This window comes from Ranitomeya imitator, chromosome 5 (assembly GCF_032444005.1).
Source record: "Ranitomeya imitator isolate aRanImi1 chromosome 5, aRanImi1.pri, whole genome shotgun sequence".
Lineage (NCBI taxonomy): Eukaryota > Metazoa > Chordata > Amphibia > Anura > Dendrobatidae > Ranitomeya > Ranitomeya imitator.
The window spans coordinates 18329936-18351858 of record NC_091286.1 but is presented as its reverse complement, the minus strand read 5'-3'; the positions used below and the strand labels follow the sequence as shown (position 1 = coordinate 18351858).

At 43.0% G+C, this 21923-nt stretch overlaps 1 protein-coding gene across 4 annotated transcripts in view; it reads right to left on the bottom strand.

Moving 5' to 3' along the window:
- Positions 1-21923, bottom strand: part of TOGARAM2 (TOG array regulator of axonemal microtubules 2) — a 90452-nt gene that overhangs the window by 25564 nt on the left and 42965 nt on the right. For all 4 annotated transcript variants that reach the window (XM_069768357.1, XM_069768356.1, XM_069768360.1 and 1 more), the window contains 6 exons: positions 18280-18414; positions 7616-7858; positions 4958-5166; positions 3397-3578; positions 2745-2782; positions 186-343 (listed from right to left, as the gene is read on the bottom strand). In XM_069768357.1, the coding sequence (XP_069624458.1) occupies positions 186-343; positions 2745-2782; positions 3397-3578; positions 4958-5166; positions 7616-7858; positions 18280-18414 (965 nt within the window). The remainder of the gene's footprint in view (positions 1-185; positions 344-2744; positions 2783-3396; positions 3579-4957; positions 5167-7615; positions 7859-18279; positions 18415-21923) is intronic.

Below are 21923 nucleotides of genomic sequence, written 5' to 3'. Positions count from 1 at the left end.
TATAATAATTCTTTAGTACAGGGTATATTCATCCTACACTAAAATAATTTGCAAACTAAAAAAAAGCTAATTGACGGTGCGCCTCTTGTGGTCACGTTTTGTACTGCAGCCATCCTGCACTTTTTTTATCACATGATGAATGACTACTCCATTCTTGACTTTGCACTGTAGAATATCTCGCCTACCCGTGCATTGTTTTCCTTCCCTTCCTCTTCGTCTTTGAGTATCAGGGGTAGTGGTGGGTCGTCGGTATCTTTGGCTGCAGGTGGTAGGATCGTTTTTGAAGGGATCAGTTCCAATGGGTCCATAAGATTCGTGGCACAAGTGTCTGTGTGATCAGCGTCTGCCGGGAGATACAAAATGCCTTATTGTAAGCAGACGTCCCCGCCCCTGCGGACCCCTCTGTCCATCCATTTCTAGCAGATAATGAGTATAATACGGCCTATAAGAATGAGACTTGGGGACGATCAAACTTACAATCCATTCAGTTATGTGTTTTGCTCCAGATAAGCGGGGCGTGATGTGTTTTACAACCGCTTATCTCCCTCCATAGAGAAAAGAGGAGACGAGGAAATCCCAAATCAATCAGCCGACAACTACATTATGTCTATGGCCAAACTGACTCCCTTCCTGACCGGGATAATTTTAGTTTTCGCGCTTTCATTTTTTCTTCCCCTTCTTCCAAAAAGTCACAAGTTTTTTTTATTTTTCCATATAAAAGAAAGCAGATTGGCACATACCGTCCCGTGCAACAAAATCCTTTATTGTGGCATCGTCATACCAAAAAGCAAGCAGATAATACAGACGATGATCGTTTCACACTTATATTGCGCTTCAGCAGCAACTTATGACCTGTTGAAGCGCAATGTAAGCGTGAAACGATCGCTCCACTGTTTTATCTGCCTGGTGTTGGTATGATGATGCCACAATAAAGGATTTTGTTGCACGGGACGGTATGTGCCAATCCGCTTTCTTTTATATGGACGTACAGAATCTTTTTCTTTTGGAAGTGGCACCCGTAATCAATCCCTGGTGCGTGTGCAGCTTCATCAACCCGAGGTCATACAGCTGTGCCTTTGTCCTGCTTCTCTTCTATGGTATTTTTTATTTTTCCGTCGGCACGGCCCGTATGAGGGTCTGTTTTTTTTTTTTGTGGGACGAGTTGCAGTTTTGATTGACATCACTCATATTACAGTACAGTGTAAAAAAGTAATCCAAGGGGGGTAAAATGGTAAAAATAATAACACTATTGTTACATTGTTTATATGTTTTTCCTAAATATATATATATTTTTTTTAAATTCTTCAGGGACTTGCGATTTCCTGATTGTCTGTGTCACAATACACTGTAATACTGTGGTATTGCAGTGCGTCACGTAGCTAATCTCCTATTAAGTCCCTCCACATGGCAGACACGGGGGTCTTCAGACGCTCCCAGCAGCCATGACAGCCAATCAGCACCCTGCGACCATGTCGCGTGGGTACATTCAAGATCTTCACGTGTCCAGCAGCTATTACTGCCGATATGTTGTTACATTAGTGTCCAGCTAAAAGAACAATGATACGTTTTAGAACAGATCTGATGCACCGGTCATTAAAAAAATCTATTGAAGAAACCATATGCAAATTAGCCTGGAGGTGTGATGGGGGCGTGCCAGTGCACTATAAGTGCTCGGACACGCCCCCAGAGCACTTCCAGCCTGATGTGCACATATATTCTTGGCTAGATTTCTCAAGACTTGGACATTGCATCTCTAGAAAAACAAAAGATATATTTGTTATTTTGGAATAATGTGCTGTCATGCTTTTACTTTTATGTATAAAAATGTGTCGAGAGGATCACTGAAATCTTTTTTTTAGCAGGACGAGCTTGATGATGCCAGCCCCATGGATTGCTAAAGTAACAATGTGTTTCTTTTATGGCGGTAACTGAATCTCCTTTCTGGACACATGATCCCTGCGCCATTGTGCGCCCGGCGGCTCATCGGACAGGTTTCCCGCTTATTATCTCATTATGTTGGTTACGGAGGATGTCGCCACTTTGTGTCACTGTAATCAATGTCACACTTCTTCCCCAGCTCAGGCGTAACCTGTCATTACCCAGATACCGATCACATACACTTTCCAGGGTCAGGATGACAAAATACCATCCATTGCAGCCCGTCAGAGCCTGCTGGGAGTTGTAGTTTCATTACAGCTGGAGAGCCACAGGTTCAGTACCAGTGATTAGCCATTTCCAAGCAAGGTGATCTGGCCACATCTTCACATGTGGTGCCAGGGTATGGAATCATACAACATGGGGTTTTTTTTTTTTATATTTTTTTTCCAATTTGGGGATCATTACATGAGATAAATATTTATAGATTCTATTTATTTTATTATTTATTTTCATTACACACTTGATAATACCAAATCTGTTATTTTATTTTTTTTTTGTGCATTTTGCTATTTATATTATTGGGGGAAAAAGGAGATATATATTTTTTCTAAATATGCGTAATTTTTTTTTATATAGACCTCATTTGATTTCATGTCACTGTTGATAAATGATGCAGTGTAATTGCATTATCCCTTAACCTGCACAGACATTAAACAATCTCTATATAATAGATTCTATTACCAGATCGATTTTTCCTATAGATCGTTCGTTCGTCCATCAAGTCGCCGGGACTTGAGATTTAGCAGAAAGCCGTAAAATAAAATAAAATACAATAAATCTATATGTATATATAGTGACCCACTCACCTAAGGAGCTGGTGGACGTTCCATTGTTCTCCACAATACTGCGGTAAAGGAGATGAGATCGGTGTTAATCTGGGTCGCACAGTGAACCCCTCGGTACCCCAACGTTAATTTGTATGAACACACAATTTTATGCCCCTTATGGACATTTCATGGAAAGATTGAGGCCACTTACCCCCTTTATAAGAAGGACCCCGTGGCAGATATTAGGGCGTCTACATATAGGGGTCCTCAATAGGAAGGTCAATTATAATAAATCCCAATTTTAAAGGAGCCACAAAGGTGAGGGCCCCAAGCCTGATAATAGTGCGGGGGCCGCAGAGGTGAAATACCCCAACATTTTGCAAAACTGCCTTCGTTTCTGTGCTCAGCTGATGCCGCCATAGCTGCAATGTCGCGTAACTCACTGCCGAGCCAAGTCCCCCTCTCTACTACTATACGTCTTCCCAAGACTCGGACCACCCTTGTTTAGTGTTACAGGATGGTTTCTACACCTACAGGTGTCATCACTCTCATATATTCTTTTTATGACACAGCAGCTGTCTGGTAAAAGAAATGAAGTCCCAGCAGAGATCCATCCATTAAAGACTGTGACATTATGGGATGTTTGCGTGCGTTCCTGCACTACGCCCTCCTGTGCGCGGCAGATGGTCACCTTCTCGGCTGGGCTCCTGCTCTGGGGACCGGTGAGGATCTCCTCAGTTGACCATTAGCAGTGGTTTGAGAAACACCATTCCGTTCTGCTGGAACGCCAGATGATTTATTTATTGGAGGAATCACCACCCCGCCGAGAGGCTTACGATTCTTATCCTCGCCAGAGCGCATGTGTTGTTGAGACTGCAAGTATAAAGCAGTGGGAAGGAGAGATATTAAGAGATTGATTAGACAAGGAGGCAGTACTATCTGTGCCGACAACATTTACAGGAAGAGACAGGGAGGCAGTACTATCTGTGCCAATAGCATTTACAGGAAGAGACAGGGAGGCAGTACTATCTGTGCCTACATCATTAACAGGAAGAAACAGGGAGGCAGTACTATCTGTGCCTACATCATTAACAGGAAGAAACAGGGAGGCAGTACTATCTGTGCCTACATCATTAACAGGAAGAGACAGGGAGGCAGTACTATCTGTGCCGACATCATTTACAGGAAGAGACAGGGAGGCAGTACTATCTGTGCCAATAGCATTTACAGGAAGAGACAGGGAGGCAGTACTATCTGTGCCTGCATCATTTACAGGAAGAGACAAGGAGGCAGTACTATGTGTGCCTACATCATTAACAGGAAGAGACAGGGAGGCAGTACTATCTGTGCCTACATCATTAACAGGAAGAGGCAGGGAGACAGTACTATCTGTGCCTACATCGTTAACAGGAAGAGACAGGGAGGCAGTACTATCTGTGCCTACATCGTTAACAGGAAGAGACAGGGAGGCAGTACTATTGCTGCCAATTTACATACAGATACAGAGAGGCAGTACTATCTGTGCCTTTATTATTTACTCAGATTAACAGTGCGATAGTCGTATCTTTACATCTACATAGGTAGGCCAGAGGCAGTACATACTAAATATGCAGGAAATACCAGTACAGTAGTCAGGTAGGCAGTACTATCTGTACCTACATCATTTACAGGAAGAGACAGGGAGTAAGAGATAAACATTCGAGATTTAGATGGATAATAGATCGATTGATAATAGATAGTTAGATAATAGATAGATAATAGAGAGATAAATAGATACATAGATAAGATAGATAATAGAGATAGAGATAGATAGATAATAAATAGATGATTGATAGATAAATGATAGAAAATAGATAACAGATAGATAATAGATAAATGATAGATAGATAGATGATTGATAGATAGATGATAGATAATAGATAGATGATAGAGAATAGATAGATAATAAAATAGATGATAGATAATAGATAGATGATAGATAAATAATAGATATATAATATATAATAGATAGATAATAGATAGATGATAGATAATAGATAGATAATAGATAGATGATAGATAATAGATAGATAGATAATAGATGATAGATAATAGATAGATGATAGATAATATATAGATAGATAATAGATGATAGATAGATAATATATAGATAGATAATAGATGATAGATAGATAATATATAGATAGATAATAGATGATAGATAGCTATAGATATGATCTTCTGCCCTTCTTGTATCACTCTCCTCTTGGTACCTCTATACATGATGTGTTTTCTCCTCTTTTTCCATTCCCCTTCTCTGCTTCGTTCCTCTCTGTGCCGCACTCTTCTTCTGTGTTATTGGGGGTCGGACTCCTCTGTATAGGGGGTACAGGCCTCGTCATATTCAGTAACCTCTGGGAGGCGCTCCTGGGCACTGCAGGCTTCAGAGGTGCGTACTGTAAGCTTATAAGTTCAGATGGAGCTGTAATGGAGATTGTGGAAACATTCATGGGGTTATGCTGCTTTAACCCTTTTTTGTCTACTGGTGATATATACAATACTGTGCAAAAGTTTTAGTCAGGTTTGGAAAAAATGCTGCAATGTAAGAAGCTTCCAAAAATAGAAGAGTCAATAGTTTATTTTTATTAATTAACAGAATGCCATCTATTGCCTCCATCATCAGTATCTGGCGACCGCCTGTTGTCTCCATCATCAGTATCTGGCCACCGCCTGTTGTCTCCATCATCAGTATCTGGTGACCGCCTGTTGCCTCCATCATCAGTATCTGGTGACCACCTGTTGTCTCCATCATCAGTATCTGGCGACCGCCTGTTGTATCCATCATCAGTATCTGGCAACCGCCTGTTGTCTCCATCATCAGTATCTGGCCATCGCCTGTTGTCTCCATCAACAGTATCTGGCGACCGCCTGTTGCCTCCACCATCAGTATCTGGCAACCGCCTGTTGCCTCCACCATCAGTATCTGGCGACCGCCTGTTGTCTCCATCATCAGTATCTGGCGACCATCTGTTGCCTCCATCATCAGTATCTGGCGACCACCTGTTGCCTCCACCATCAGTATCTGGTGACCGCCTGTTGTCTCCATCATCAGTATCTGGCGACCAACTGTTGCCTCCATCATCATTATTTGGCGACCACCTGTTGTCTCCATCATCAGTATCTGGTGACCGCCCTTTGTCTCCATCATCAGTATCTGGCGACCATCTGTTGCCTCCACCATCAGTATCTGGTGACCACCTGTTGTCTCCATCATCAGTATCTGGTGACCACCTGTTGTCTCCATCATCAGTATCTGGCGACAGCCCATTGCCTCCATCATCATTATCTGGCGACCACCTGTTGCCTCCATCATCAGTATCTGGTGACTGCCTGTTGCCTCCATCATCATTATCTGGTGACCACCTGTCGCCTCCATCATCAGTATCTGGTGACCGCCTGTTGCCTCCATCATCATTATCTGGTGACCGCCCGTCGCCTCCATCATCAGAATCTAGTGACCGCCTGTCTCCTCCATCATCAGTATCTGGTGACCACCTCTTGTCTCCTTCATCAGTATCTGGTGACCACCCGTCACCTCCATCACTTCTTCTCATCACTTGTACACAGGTTATCTTGGCAGGAGGTTGTGCCAAACATCTTGGAGACCTGACCCCAGATCTTCTGTGTATGAGGCCTGTGCGGATCCTTCATGTGATCCCAGAGAGACGATATGATGTGAGATCAGGGATCTGTGGGGCCGGATCATCACCCCCAGGACTCCTCCTTATTAATGACATTAGCTGGATGTTGGGGGTCGTTGTCCGACTGTAGAATAAATCTGGAGCCGATCTATCTTCTCCCTGATGATATTACATGATGGAGAAGTATCTCCAGGGTTTCTCAGCATTGAGGACAACATTAATCCTGACCAAATCCTCAACTCCATTGGCTGAAATGCAGCCACAAACTTACAGGACCCTCCACGGTGCATCACTGCTCCTGCAGACCCCCATTATAGCGCCGCTCTCCTGCGTTTCAGAGGACAAACTGCTTCTCTTATAGCCAAATATTTCACATTGTGACTCCTCAGTCCAGAGACCTGCTGACATTTCTCTGCACCCCAGCTCCTATGTTTTCATACATAGGTATTTTGCCTTGTCTCCATGTTGAAGGTATGAGTTATGGCCACTTCTGGCCATACTTCTTCGAACAGTAGATGGGCCTGGCTGAGGTCCTCTGGTTGCTGTCAGTTCTGAGCTGATGGCACTGCTGGAAATCTTTCATTTTCGAAAGGTGGTAAATATGATGAGTCTTCAATCTGCAGCGCTAAGTTTCCTTGGAAGATCACTGTGTCTACAATCTTCAACGTTGCCCATTTTTGATACTTCTTTCGATCCTCAAATCTTAAGACCCCAGTTTGCTTTGACATCTTTCCCTGGTAGAGGCCTCGCTGATGCACTATAACTACCTGGTGTCTTGTTGCTGTTCTCAGTCTTGTCATGGTGTATGACCTGTGGCGTGAAACCATCTTCCACAACCTCACCTTTGTAGCAAAGTTTGGCTGTTCCTCACCTGGTTTTAAGCCTCCTTTAAAGCTGTTACTGTTTCAGTTAATGATTTTTAACCTATATATGAAAATGATGATGATGATCACCTGTTTGGTATAATTGGTTGTTCACACCTGACCATGTTTCCCAGAAATTCTGCAAGTGTATCTAGAAGAATTGATTCGGCCATCAAATATTGATCTGATTTACAATTATCTTTCATTCGTTCACATCTAAATTAATAAAAATAAACTATTGACACTTCCACTTTTTTCCAAGAAGCATTCTTACTCTTATTCTTACTTTTGCAGAGTCCTGTATATATTAAGGAGTTTCCTCCTTCCATCTTATTACCAATATACATCTTAAAAAGGCCTCGCTTACCCCCACGGGCAGTTGACCCTTCAGACATTTTCCTCTTGAGCTTGTCCTTCAGCCTGGCGGTCTCCAGAGCTGCACTGTCCACCTCCTCCTCCCTCGGGGTTGTGGGATTGGGCATTTTAATTTGAAAGGATTCATTTTTCCATTCATTATCCAGTCTCGATGGCAGAATCTCAGGCTGCAGATCGTCTGCCCCCCACATGTACGACCTCCTCACCTGCAGGCCTATTGTAGACTGGAGGGCAGCTGAGGGGAACAGAAAGCGTCAGAAACCTTCTTGTACATAGGGGCAGTATTATAGTAGTTATATTCTTATACATAGGAGCAGTATTATAGTAGTTATATTCTTGTACATAGGGGGCAGTATTATAGTAGTTATATTCTTGTACATAGGGGCAGTATTATAGTAGTTATATTCTTGTACATAGGAGCAGTATTATAGTAGTTATATTTTTGTACATAGGTGCAGTATTATAGTAGTTATATTCTTGTACATAGGAGCAGTATTATAGTTGTTATATTCTTGTACATAGGTGCAGTATTATAGTAGTTATATTTTTGTACATAGGAGCAGAATTATAGTAGTTATATTCTTGTACATAGGAGCAGTATTATAGTAGTTATATTCTTGTACATAGGAGCAGTATTATAGTAGTTATATTCTTGTACATAGTAGCAGTATTATAGTAGTTGTATTCTTGTACATAGGGGCAGTATTATAGTAGTTATATTCTTGTACATAGGAGCAGTATTATAGTAGTTATATTTTTGTACATAGGAGCAGTATTATAGTAGTTATATTCTTGTACATAGTAGCAGTATTATAGTAGTTGTATTCTTGTACATAGGGGCAGTATTATAGTAGTTATATTCTTGTACATAGGAGCAGTATTATAGTAGTTATATTCTTGTACATAGGAGCAGTATTATAGTAGTTATATTCTTGTACATAGGGGCAGTATTATAGTAGTTATATTCTTGTACATAGGAGCAGTATTATAGTAGTTATATTCTTGTACATAGGGGCAGTATTATAGTAGTTATATTCTTGCACATAGGAGCAGTATTATAGTAGTTATATTCTTGTACATAGGAGCAGTATTATAGTAGTTATATTCTTGCACATAGGAGCAGTATTATAGTAGTTATATTCTTGTACATAGGAGCAGTATTATAGTAGTTGTATTCTTGTACATAGGAGCAGTATTATAGTAGTTATATTCCTGTACATAGGAGCAGTATTATAGTAGTTATATTCTTGTACATAGGGGCAATATTATAGTAGTTATATTCTTCAACATAGGAGCAGTATTATAGTAGTTGTATTCTTGTACATAGGAGCAGTATTATAGTAGTTATATTCTTGTACATAGGAGCAGTATTATAGTAGTTATATTCTTGTACATAGGGGCAGTATTATAGTAGTTATATTTTTGTACATAGGAGCAGTATTATAGTAGTTATAGTCTTGTACATAGTAGCAGTATTATAGTAGTTGTATTCTTGTACATAGGGGCAGTATTATAGTAGTTATATTCTTGTACATAGGAGCAGTATAATAGTAGTTTGTTGTGAATTCTGTGGCAGAGCTCCCTCCTGTGGTCACAAGTGGTACTTCGGCTGATTCTCTCTGGGAGCTTCCGTTTGTGGAGGAAAGTGGTACTGCGGCTTCTGAGTTTCCTCCCTCAGGTGATCTGGTGAGGTCGTTAGGTGCTTCTCTACTTAACTCCACCTAATGCTTTGATCCATGCTTCCTGTCAATGTTCCAGTGTTGGACTTGTTTTTCCCTGGATCATTCCTGTGGCCTGCTGCTCTGCATAGCTAAGTTCTTCTTTGCTATTTGTTTGCTATTTTTTTCTGTCCAGCTTGTCTAATTGTTTTGCTGGAAGCTCTGGGACGCAAAGGGTGTACCTCCGTGCCGTTAGTTCGGTACGGAGGGTCTTTTTGCCCCCTTTGCGTGGTTTTCTTTAGGGTTTTGTGTTGACCGCAAAGTTATCTTTCCTATCCTCGCTCTGTTAAGAAAGTCGGGCCTCACTTTGCTGAATCTATTTCATCCCTACGTTTGTCTTTTCTTCTTAACTCACAGTCATTATATGTGGGGGGCTGCCTTTTCTTTTGGGGTATTTCTCTGAGGCAAGGTAGGCTTATTTTCTATCTTCAGGCTAGTTAGTTTCTCAGGCTGTGTCGAGTTGCATAGGCAGAGTTAGGCGCAATCCACGGCTGCCTCTAGTGTTGTTTGGAGAGGATTAGGGATTGCGGTCTGCAGAGTTCCCACGTCTCAGAGCTCGTTCTATGTTTTTGGGTTATTGCCAGGTCACTGTATGTGCTCTGACCGCTATGTCCATTGTGATACTGAATTGCCTATCATAACAGTACAGGAAGCCAAAAGTGCTAATGATTCTCAATAGAGGGAAAAAAGAAGTTCTGAGACCATTTTTTTTTCTTTGCACTGTGTTTTGCCTTTTTTTTCCCCTAGACATTTGGGTGCTTCAGGACACAGGTGTAGCAATGGACATTAAAGGTCTGTCTTCATGTGTGGATCAGCTCACGGCAAGAGTTCAAAATATTCAAGATTTTGTGGTTCAGAATTCTTTGTTAGAACCGAGAATTCCTATTCCTGATTTGTTTTTTGGAGATAGAACTAAATTTCTGAGTTTCAAAAATAACTGTAAACTATTTCTGGCTTTGAAACCTCGCTCCTCTGGTGACCCAGTTCAACAGGTTAGGATCGTCATTTCTTTTTTGCGTGGCGACCCTCAGGACTGGGCATTTTCTCTTGCGTCAGGAGATCCTGCATTAAGTAATATCGATGCGTTTTTCCTGGCGCTTGGATTGCTGTACGATGAGCCTAATTCAGTGGATCAGGCAGAGAAAAATTTGCTGGCTCTTTGTCAGGCTCAGGATGAGATAGAGGTATACTGTCAGAAATTTAGAAAGTGGTCCGTACTCACTCAATGGAATGAATCTGCGCTGGCAGCTATATTCAGAACGGGTCTCTCTGAAGCCCTTAAGGAAGTCATGGTGGGATTTCCTATGCCTGCTGGTTTGAATGAGTCTATGTCTTTGGCCATTCAGATCGGTCGACGCTTGCGTGAGCGTAAATCTGTGCACCATTTGGCGGTATTACCTGAGATTAAACCTGAGCCTATGCAGTGCGATAGGACTATGACCAGAGTTGAACGGCAAGAACACAGACGTCTGAATGGGCTGTGTTTCTACTGTGGTGATTCCACTCATGCTATCTCTGATTGTCCTAAGCACACTAAGCGGTTCGCTAGGTCTGCCACCATTGGTACGGTACAGTCAAAATTTCTTCTGTCCGTTACCTTGATCTGCTCTTTGTCATCGTATTCTGTCATGGCGTTTGTGGATTCAGGTGCTGCCCTGAATTTGATGGACTTGGAATATGCTAAGCGTTGTGGGTTTTTCTTGGAGCCCTTACAGTGTCCTATTCCATTGAGAGGAATTGATGCTACGCCTTTGGCCAAGAATAAGCCTCAATACTGGACCCAGCTGACCATGTGCATGGCTCCTGCACATCAGGAGGTTATTCGCTTTCTGGTGTTGCATAATCTGCATGATGTGGTCGTGTTGGGGTTGCCATGGCTACAAGCCCATAATCCAGTATTGGATTGGAAATCCATGTCGGTGTCCAGCTGGGGTTGTCAGGGGGTACATGGTGATGTTCCATTTCTGTCAATTTCGTCATCCACCCCTTCTGAGGTTCCAGAGTTCTTGTCTGATTACCGGGATGTATTTGATGAGCCCAAGTCCGATGCCCTACCTCCGCATAGGGATTGTGATTGTGCTATCAATTTGATTCCTGGTAGTAAATTCCAAAAAGGTCGACTGTTTAATTTATCCGTGCCTGAGCACGACGCTATGCGCAGTTATGTGAAGGAATCCCTGGAGAAGGGGCATATTCGCCCGTCATCGTCGCCATTAGGAGCAGGGTTCTTTTTTTGTAGCCAAGAAGGATGGTTCGCTGAGACCTTGTATAGATTACCGCCTTCTTAATAAGATCACTGTTAAATTTCAGTACCCCTTGCCATTGTTATCTGATTTGTTTGCTCGGATTAAGGGGGCTAGTTGGTTCACCAAGATAGATCTTCGTGGTGCGTATAATCTGGTGCGAATCAGGCGAGGCGATGAATGGAAAACTGCATTTAATACGCCCGAGGGTCATTTTGAGTATCTAGTGATGCCGTTCGGACTTGCTAATGCTCCATCAGTGTTTCAGTCCTTTATGCATGACATCTTCCGAGAGTACCTGGATAAATTCCTGATTGTGTACTTGGATGACATTTTGATCTTCTCGGATGATTGGGAGTCTCATGTGAAGCAGGTCAGAACGGTGTTTCAGGTCCTGCGTGCTAATTCTTTGTTTGTGAAGGGATCAAAGTGTCTCTTTGGTGTGCAGAAGGTTTCATTTTTGGGGTTCATCTTTTCCCCTTCTACTATCGAGATGGATCCTGTTAAGGTCCAAGCCATCCATAATTGGACTCAGCCGACATCTCTGAAAAGTCTGCAAAAGTTCCTGGGCTTTGCTAATTTTTATCCTCGCTTCATCTGCAATTTTTCTAGTATTGCCAAACCATTGACCGATTTGACCAAGAAGGGTGCTGATTTGGTCAATTGGTCTTCTGCTGCTGTGGAAGCTTTTCAAGAGTTGAAGCGTCGTTTTTCTTCTGCCCCTGTGTTGTGTCAACCAGATGTTTCTCTTCCGTTCCAGGTCGAGGTTGATGCTTCTGAGATTGGAGCAGGGGCTGTTTTGTCGCAGAGAGGTTCTGATTGCTCAGTGATGAAACCATGCGCTTTTTTTTCCAGGAAGTTTTCGCCTGCTGAGCGAAATTATGATGTGGGCAACCGAGAGTTGCTGGCCATGAAGTGGGCATTCGAGGAGTGGCGTCATTGGCTTGAAGGAGCTAAGCATCGCGTGGTGGTATTGACTGATCATAAGAACTTGACTTATCTCGAGTCTGCTAAGCGTTTGAATCCTAGACAGGCTCGTTGGTCGCTGTTTTTTGCCCGTTTTGACTTTGTGATTTCGTACCTTCCGGGCTCTAAAAATGTGAAGGCGGATGCTCTGTCTAGGAGTTTTGTGCCCGACTCTCCGGGTTTATCTGAGCCGGCGGGTATCCTCAAGGAAGGAGTAATTGTGTCTGCCATCTCCCCTGATTTGCGGCGGGTGCTGCAAAAATTTCAGGCTAATAAACCTGATCGTTGTCCAGCGGAGAAACTGTTTGTACCGGATAGGCGGACGAATAAAGTTATCTCTGAGGTTCATTGTTCGGTGTTGGCTGGTCATCCTGGAATCTTTGGTACCAGAGAGTTAGTGGCTAGATCCTTTTGGTGGCCATCTCTGTCGCGGGATGTGCGTACTTTTGTGTAGTCCTGTGGGATTTGTGCTCGGGCTAAGCCCTGCTGTTCTCGTGCCAGTGGGTTGCTTTTGCCCTTGCCGGTCCCGAAGAGGCCTTGGACACATATCTCTATGGATTTTATTTCAGATCTTCCCGTTTCTCAAAAGATGTCAGTCATTTGGGTGGTCTGTGATCGCTTTTCTAAGATGGTCCATCTGGTACCCTTGTCTAAATTGCCTTCCTCCTCTGATTTGGTGCCATTGTTCTTCCAGCATGTGGTTTGTTTGCATGGCATTCCAGAGAATATCGTTTCTGACAGAGGTTCCCAATTTGTTTCGAGGTTTTGGCGAGCCTTTTGTGGTAGGATGGGCATTGACTTGTCTTTTTCCTCGGCTTTCCATCCTCAGACTAATGGCCAGACCGAACGAACCAATCAGACTTTGGAAACCTATCTGAGATGCTTTGTTTCTGCCGATCAGGATGACTGGGTGTCCTTTTTGCCTTTGGCTGAGTTCGCCCTTAATAATCGGGCCAGCTCAGCTACCTTGGTTTCGCCATTTTTCTGCAATTCTGGGTTCCATCCTCGTTTCTCTTCAGGACAGGTTGAGTCTTCTGACTGTCCTGGTGTGGATACTGTGGTGGACAGGTTGCAGCAGATTTGGACTCATGTAGTGGACAATTTGACCTTGTCCCAGGAGAAGGCTCAACGTTTCGCTAATCGCAGACGCCGTGTGGGTCCCCGACTTCGTATTGGGGATCTGGTTTGGTTATCTTCTCGTCATATTCCTATGAAGGTTTCCTCTCCTAAGTTTAAACCTCGTTTTATTGGTCCGTATAGGATTTCTGAGGTTCTTAATCCTGTGTCTTTTCGTCTGACCCTCCCAGATTCTTTTTCCATACATAACGTATTCCATAGGTCATTGTTGCGGAGATACGTGGCACCTATGGTTCCTTCTGTTGACCCTCCTGCCCCGGTTTTGGTGGAGGGGGAATTGGAGTATATTGTGGAGAAGATTTTGGATTCTCGTGTTTCAAGACGGAAACTCCAGTATCTGGTTAAATGGAAGGGTTATGCTCAGGAAGATAATTCCTGGGTTTTTGCCTCTGATGTCCATGCTCCCGATCTTGTTCGTGCCTTTCATGTGGCTCATCCTGGTCGGCCTCGGGGCTCTGGTGAGGGTTCAGTGACCCCTCCTCAAGGGGGGGTGGGGTACTGTTGTGAATTCTGTGGCAGAGCTCCCTCCTGTGGTCACAAGTGGTACTTCGGCTGATTCTCTCTGGGAGCTTCCGTTTGTGGAGGAAAGTGGTACTGCGGCTTCTGAGTTTCCTCCCTCAGGTGATCTGGTGAGGTCGTTAGGTGCTTCTCTACTTAACTCCACCTAATGCTTTGATCCATGCTTCCTGTCAATGTTCCAGTGTTGGACTTGTTTTTCCCTGGATCATTCCTGTGGCCTGCTGCTCTGCATAGCTAAGTTCTTCTTTGCTATTTGTTTGCTATTTTTTCTGTCCAGCTTGTCTAATTGTTTTGCTGGAAGCTCTGGGACGCAAAGGGTGTACCTCCGTGCCGTTAGTTCGGTACGGAGGGTCTTTTTGCCCCCTTTGCGTGGTTTTATTTAGGGTTTTGTGTAGACCGCAAAGTTATCTTTCCTATCCTCGCTCTGTTAAGAAAGTCGGGCCTCACTTTGCTGAATCTATTTCATCCCTACGTTTGTCTTTTCTTCTTAACTCACAGTCATTATATGTGGGGGGCTGCCTTTTCCTTTGGGGTATTTCTCTGAGGCAAGGTAGGCTTATTTTCTATCTTCAGGCTAGTTAGTTTCTCAGGCTGTGTCGAGTTGCATAGGCAGAGTTAGGCGCAATCCACGGCTGCCTCTAGTGTAGTCTAGTAGTTATATTCTTGTACATAGGAGCAGTATTATAGTAGTTATATTCTTGTACATAGGAGCAGTATTATAGTAGTTATATTCTTGTACATAGGGGCAGTATTATAGTAGTTATATTCTTGTACATAGGAGCAGTATTATAGTAGTTATATTCTTGTACATAGGGGCAGTATTATAGTAGTTATATTCTTGTAGATAGGAGCAGTATTATAGTAGTTATATTCTTGTACATAGGAGCAGTATTATAGTAGTTATATTCTTGTACATAGGAGCAGTATTATAGTAGTTGTATTCTTGTACATAGGAGCAGTATTATAGTAGTTATATTCCTGTACATAGGAGCAGTATTATAGTAGTTATATTCTTGTACATAGGGGCAGTATTATAGTAGTTATATTCTTGTACATAGGGGCAATATTATAGTAGTTATATTCTTGTACATAGGGGCAGTATTATAGTAGTTATATTCTTGTACATAGGGGCAGTATTATATATAGTAGTTATATTCTTGCACATAGGGGCAGTATTATAGTAGTTATATTCTTGTACATAGGAGCAGTATTATAGTAGTTATATTCTTGTACATAGGAGCAGTATTATAGTAGTTATATTCTTGTACATAGGGGCAGTATTATAGTAGTTATATTCTTGTACATAGGGGCAGTAATATAGTAGTTATATTCTTGTACATAGGAGCAGTATTATAGTAGTTTTATTCTTGTACATAGGGGCAATATTATAGTAGTTATATTCTTGTACATAGGAGCAGTATTATAGTAGTTATATTCTTGTACATAGGAGCAGTATTATAGTAGTTATATTCTTGTACATAGGAGCAGTATTATAGTAGTTATATTCTTGTACATAGGAGCAGTATTATAGTAGTTGTATTCTTGTACATAGGGGCAATATTATAGTAGTTATATTCTTGTACATAGGGGCAGTATTATAGTAGTTATATTCTTGTACATAGGAGCAGTATTATAGTAGTTGTATTCTTGTACATAGGGGACAGTATTATAGTAGTTATATTCTTGTACATAGGAGCAGTATTATAGTAGTTATATTCTTGTACATAGGAGCAGTATTATAGTAGTTGTATTCTTGTACATAGGGGCAATATTATAGTAGTTATATTCTTGTACATAGGGGCAGTATTATAGTAGTTATATTCTTGTACATAGGGGCAGTATTATAGTAGTTATATTCTTGTACATAGGGGCAGTATTATAGTAGTTATATTCTTGTACATAGGAGCAGTATTATAGTAGTTATATTCTTGTACATAGGAGCAGTATTTGTTGTGAATTCTGTTGTCGAGCTCCCTCCTGTGGTCATGAGTGGTACTTCGGCTGGTTCTGTCCATGGGCTTCCTCTGGTGGTTGTGAGTGGGGCTGCGGCTTCTGAGTTTCCTTCCACAGGTGACGAGGTTAATTCGTTAGCTGGCTGCTCTATGTCACTCCACTTAGATCATTGCTCCATGCCACCTGTCAATGTTCCAGTATTGGTCTAGTTCACTCCTGGATCGTTCTTGTGACCTGTCTTCCCAGCAGAAGCTAAGTTCCTGCTTGTTTTTCTCTGTTTGCTATTTTTCTGTCCAGCTTGCTATTTTGATTTTTGTCTTGCTTGCTGGAAGCTCTGGGACGCAGAGGGAGCGCCTCCGCACCGTGAGTCGGTGCGGAGGGTCTTTTTGCGCCCTCTGCGTGGTCTTTTTGTAGTTTTTTGTGCTGACCGCAAAGTTACCTTTCCTATCCTCAGTCTGTTCAGTAAGTCGGGCCTCACTTTGCTAAATCTATTTCATCTCTGTGTTTGTAATTTTCATCTTTACTCACAGTCATTATATGTGGGGGGCTGCCTTTTCCTTTGGGGAATTTCTCTGAGGCAAGGTAGGCTTTATATTTCTATCTTTAGGGCTAGCTAGTTTCTTAGGCTGTGTCAAGTTGCATAGGGAGCGTTAGGAGCAATCCACGGCTATTTCTAGTGTGTGATAGGATTAGGGATTGCGGTCAGCAGAGTTCCCACGTCTCAGAGCTCGTCCTATATTATTAGTAACTATCAGGTCATTCCGTGTGCTCTTAACCACCAGGTCCATTATTGTCCTAACCACCAGGTCATAACAAGTATTATAGTAGTTATATTCTTGTACATAGGAGCAGTATTATAGTAGTTATATTCTTGTACATAGGGGCAGTATTATAGTAGTTATATTCTTGTACATAGGAGCAGTATTATAGTAGTTATATTCTTGTACATAGGGGCAGTATTATAGTAGTTATATTCTTGTACATAGGAGCAGTATTATAGTAGTTATATTCTTGTACATAGGGGCAGTATTATAGTAGTTATATTCTTCTGGCTAGAGGGGACCAGCGGTGACCTCATTGAGGTCACTACATTTCATCGTCCTGGCTCACAGTGAACTGCTCGTGAGAACGCAGCTTCAGTGACCAGCAGTAACCTATACGACGTCACCGCTCGTCACTTAACCTTCGCAGCACATTGTGAACAGTCGCATCATGGCGCCATTCATTTTGAAAATCAAATGCCAAAGGAATGGATTACACCATGGGACAGTATGAATTATCTTCATGTCGGACAGTTGTTTATTATTTTGTTTTTTTTTTACAGGGGACATGGGCTTCAATGGATTAGGCGTAAAGGTATTACTTTGCTTTCTTATTTTTATTTCAAATAACAGACTTCATTCTGGCTGTGTTTCTATTTCAAAACTTACTATGTGGTTAGTAATGGAGGTGTCTTATAGACGCCTCTCCATTACTAACCCGTAGGCGTGATATTACCTGACAATACAAAGGTGACATCAACTTCACAAATATCACGCCACCTGCCACCTGCACCAGGGCAAATAGGAAAAGTGAGGCCAAGAGCCTGATTTGGTGCGTCTTATGGATCCTCTCTTTCTGGGGCGGTTGAGGGTTGATGTTGCTATCTTGGGGGGTAATATCTTTGGCCCCTTCCCAGGCTATTAATATCAACCCACATCTGTCTGTTTAGCCTTTGCTGGTATGGTTTTTTGCTGGTTTGTGCACCACCATTTAATACAAAGGATGTGCGTGTGTCTGAACACAAAAACGGATGTGTGAATGGGGCCTTAACCATAGTCCACTATATCTGCGAGAGGTGGTGAGTTCTCCTTCAATGGAAGACTTCACACAGAGGCTGGACAGACATCTGTCTGAGATGGTTTAGTGACTCCCTCATTGAGCCGGGGGTTGGACACGATGACCCCGGAGGTCTCTTCCATCTCTGACATTCTAGGATTCTATGATGTCAGTTGTATTTTGCCTTTATGTTCAGCGTTACAGTAATTAGTGATTTTGCAGTGATGATTTTCAGTTTATTGATTTATTATAACATATTAATAACTGACTTGGTGAATACAGATAACGTTTCATGCACAGACCTGTGTCAGCCGGGCCCCATCGGTTTCCGCACAGCTGAAGGTTGGTGTCGATATTTCCATTGCGGAGTGACATGTACCCGGGCTTCGTTTTGGGAACGCTGCCACAATAAACAGCAACGGAGGCTCTGAAGTTGGCTGCAATTATAAAATGACCAAAGAGAGTATTTATTCAGGGCCGATCTTTCACCGTCTGGGGACATTCCTAATTATCGCCCCATTGTCTAATCCATTAGAACAGCTATTACACAAGACATCCCAGTGACGGAAGCACGCTTAGCTTTGTCCCCGTCATGTAGTATAGATCATGTTACAGTTTTTGGACCGCATTGTCTGAATGATGGGGGTCTAAGGCAGAATTGTGTACCTATTATTGAGTGATGTATGATATGAATAGGTTCAATATTCTTTCTATGGTTAAAAGCCCCATTTTTTGCTTCCTTTTACATGGTGATAAGTAACACGATAAAATTCTGTCTACCAGCAGCTGCCAGTAGGGGGAGCTCACAGCAGAGGAATGTATGCAGTTCCACATGCACTGCAATCCCCCTAGTGGCGGCTCTAAGAATTGTTACCTTTAACTTTTTATTAATCCAGATAGTTATATAATCTAACTAGTTCTCAACAAAGTGGTTCCACGCATAATGTATAGTGTTTCCTTTCAACAAGAAGCCAAACCTAACCAGGTGTCCTCCATTGGGGCAATATGAGTGCAGGAATAAGGTGGTCAGAAAAAAATATTAAAACTGTTTATAGTGACAGCCCAACAGCATCTGCTGGCAAAAATAGGGATCAGTGAGGTTGTATTTCAGCTCATCTAGTCCTATTGTTTTCCCTGAGGTAAGCGCTGCCTTACGTGTCAATATTAGACCTCTGACATCCTCATTCCCACACTCTTCATATAGGCAGTTTGGCCACTGATCAGGGCAGACAAGACCTTGCGTGCTAAAGCTGCTTACAGTCACGATTCCTTCTCTCAGTGTGTCTCGGACGCTGTGAGTGACAGCTCAGTCCTCCAATCTGGGGCAGGGGCGTGCTGAGCTGTCGGTATTTTGATTGACAGCTCGGCCCTCCAATCTGAGACAGGAAGGTGCTGATCTTCCTTCAGGTGTTCCCTGTTCTAAGTAATTACCCAGCTACTTAGCTAAGCTGTCAGTGCCAGATCTCTGCCAGTCGTAGCATTTGCTCGGTGCATGTTTGCCTTGTATTCCTGTGCTCTGTTGATCTATTGCTGCCTGACCTTGTTCTGACCACTTGTCTGCCTAGCCCCTTTGCTCTAATCCTCTATCTTCCTGGTATTCTGACCTTGGACCATGACCTGACTACCCCTTTGTCTTTCCCCCTTAGTTTACGATGTTCTCTCATTTCGTATCTGACTCCAGAATGTTTGACTATCCTGCCTCACGACTTGTCCATGAGTAGTGACTAGTATCACATATACTTTTTTTTTCTCCCACCAATGGATCCAGTTTGTACACTCTGTAATCAGGTGGCGAATCTGACACATATGGTCCGGGATCTGACCAGGAAGCCCCAGAAGCTAGAATCCTCACAGCCCCAGTTGCAGGGTCAGTTTTCTAGCACTATGGGTGCTTTCCAAAGCTCTCCGCTACCGTCTGTAGCTATTACTTTTGCAGTCGGTCTCTGCGGAACCAGTAGTGGCACTTCCTGAAAACTTTCGGAGGGGAGAAAGGCCAGTTTATTGTACTCATGGTGAGCTGTAGACTATTTTTTTTTCCTTCTGACCCCTGTCTTCAGGGGATGAGTCCCAGTGGGTGTGAAGAATCATGTCCCTACTCCAGGGGGTCCTCAGACTTGGGGATTTTCTTTGTCCCCGCTAGCCAGAGAATAGTCTTCTGTTGATGCCTTTCTTGACGACTCTGAGGTCCTGTGGAATGATGCAGCCCTCAGGTGCCAGCTCCATAGAGGCACTTCAGATACTTTTAAGGACACTTTGGCTCTACATACCACACCTTGTTCCCTCAGGACATTCAAATGGATTGAGAAATTCAGGAGAAACGTGATAAGCGACAGGGAGGTTTCGGTCATTCTTCCCGAGTCCGTCCACCTACCTGAGGAGGAACCAGTGGAGGTTGGAGCTGTCAGCTCTCGGGCTGTTGAGAGGAGACATTGGCACGATCTGAGACTCTGCGTCTCTTGTGGTTGCACTGGACATTTCCAAGAGGACGGCTCAGCACGTCCTCAAGCCAGGAAAGCAATGTGAAATGCCTAAGTCTGGGCGATTGTCGAGGAGGTCACCCAGACTCCCAGGTACTTTTACCAGGAAATTGTATTGGCTAAAGGGTTTAAGACGTATCCTGGGAAGGTGCAGGCCAAAATTGTTTGGGCTCAACCTCGTCACTTTGAAGCATTGCAACTTTCCCTAGGATTCACCAAGTACTTCAGAAAGTTTATTAGGGTTTTATTCACAGATTATTAAACCTCTCACTGATCTCACACGTAAGGCGGTGGAGGATCTTAAGTTTTGTTCGTCAGATGTTATTGGGACATTTAATAAATTAAAAGAGTGTTTCATGTCCGCTATAGTTTTAATCCAGCCTAATCACCAGAAACCATTAATTGTGTGTGGATACTTCAGAAGTTGGGGTAGCGGCTGTATTATCTCAAGGTCTCGAAACTCTGACCAACTTACGGCCATGTGCATTTTTCTCTAGGAAATTTTTTTAGCCACAGAGAAATAATGATTCGCTGGGAGAAATTTGGTTTTGTAAGGAACTGGGGATTGATTTGTCGCTCTCCTCTGCTTACCCCCCTGAAACCAACACTCAGACAGAAAGTTGTTCAGACAATTGTTGGAACAAATGTTAAGATGTTTCGCTGCGGCTCAGCCGGAGGACCGGTCCTCAATTTTTCCTCTTGTTGAGTTTACCAGTCAAGTCAACCACTCCACTTGAACCTCGCCTTTTTTTTTTGCAATTATGGATTTCATTCCCATTTTGGTGAATTCTCTAGGATGAGTCCTGGAGTAGAGGTTGCTATACAGAAACTTGGGGATGTCTGGAGGGAAGTTCAGAACTTCATCAAACTCCGAAGGCTGATAGAAAAAGTTTGGCGGCTCCAGTCTTCAAAGTAGGAGATAAGGTTTGGTTTTCTTCCCCAAAAATTAAACTGAAAGTACAACGGTCGAATTTAGGTCCTAAATCTATCTGCCAGTACAAGATTCTAGAGATTGTCAATCTGGTTGTTCCACAGATCCCTGTTAAAAGAGCTTGTCCCTTCGGTGTTGTCTGTGTCGCCCCCGCTTCCTCCCGTTTCCTTTGACGGAGGTTTAGAGTACGAGGCGCCTCCGCCCGCACGATCGTGGATTCTCGGAGGGTCCGAAATTCCCTCCAAAAGTTTGTTCATTGGAGGGGATATGGACTTGAGGAGAGATCCTGGGTTCTGGCTCATCATTGTGAAGGACGATCGTTTGGTCAGGGCCTTCCATCTTAGGTTTCATGGGATACCCAGTGGTCTGGTGGCCCCCCGTGGAAGAGGGAATACTGTCACGATTCCTCTGCTCAGTGTGTCTTGGACGCAGTGTGTGACAGCTCAGTCGTCCAATCTGGGGCAGGGGCGTGCTGAGCTGTCAGTATTTTGATTGACAGCTCGGCCGTCCAATCTGAGACTGGGAGGTGCTGAACTTC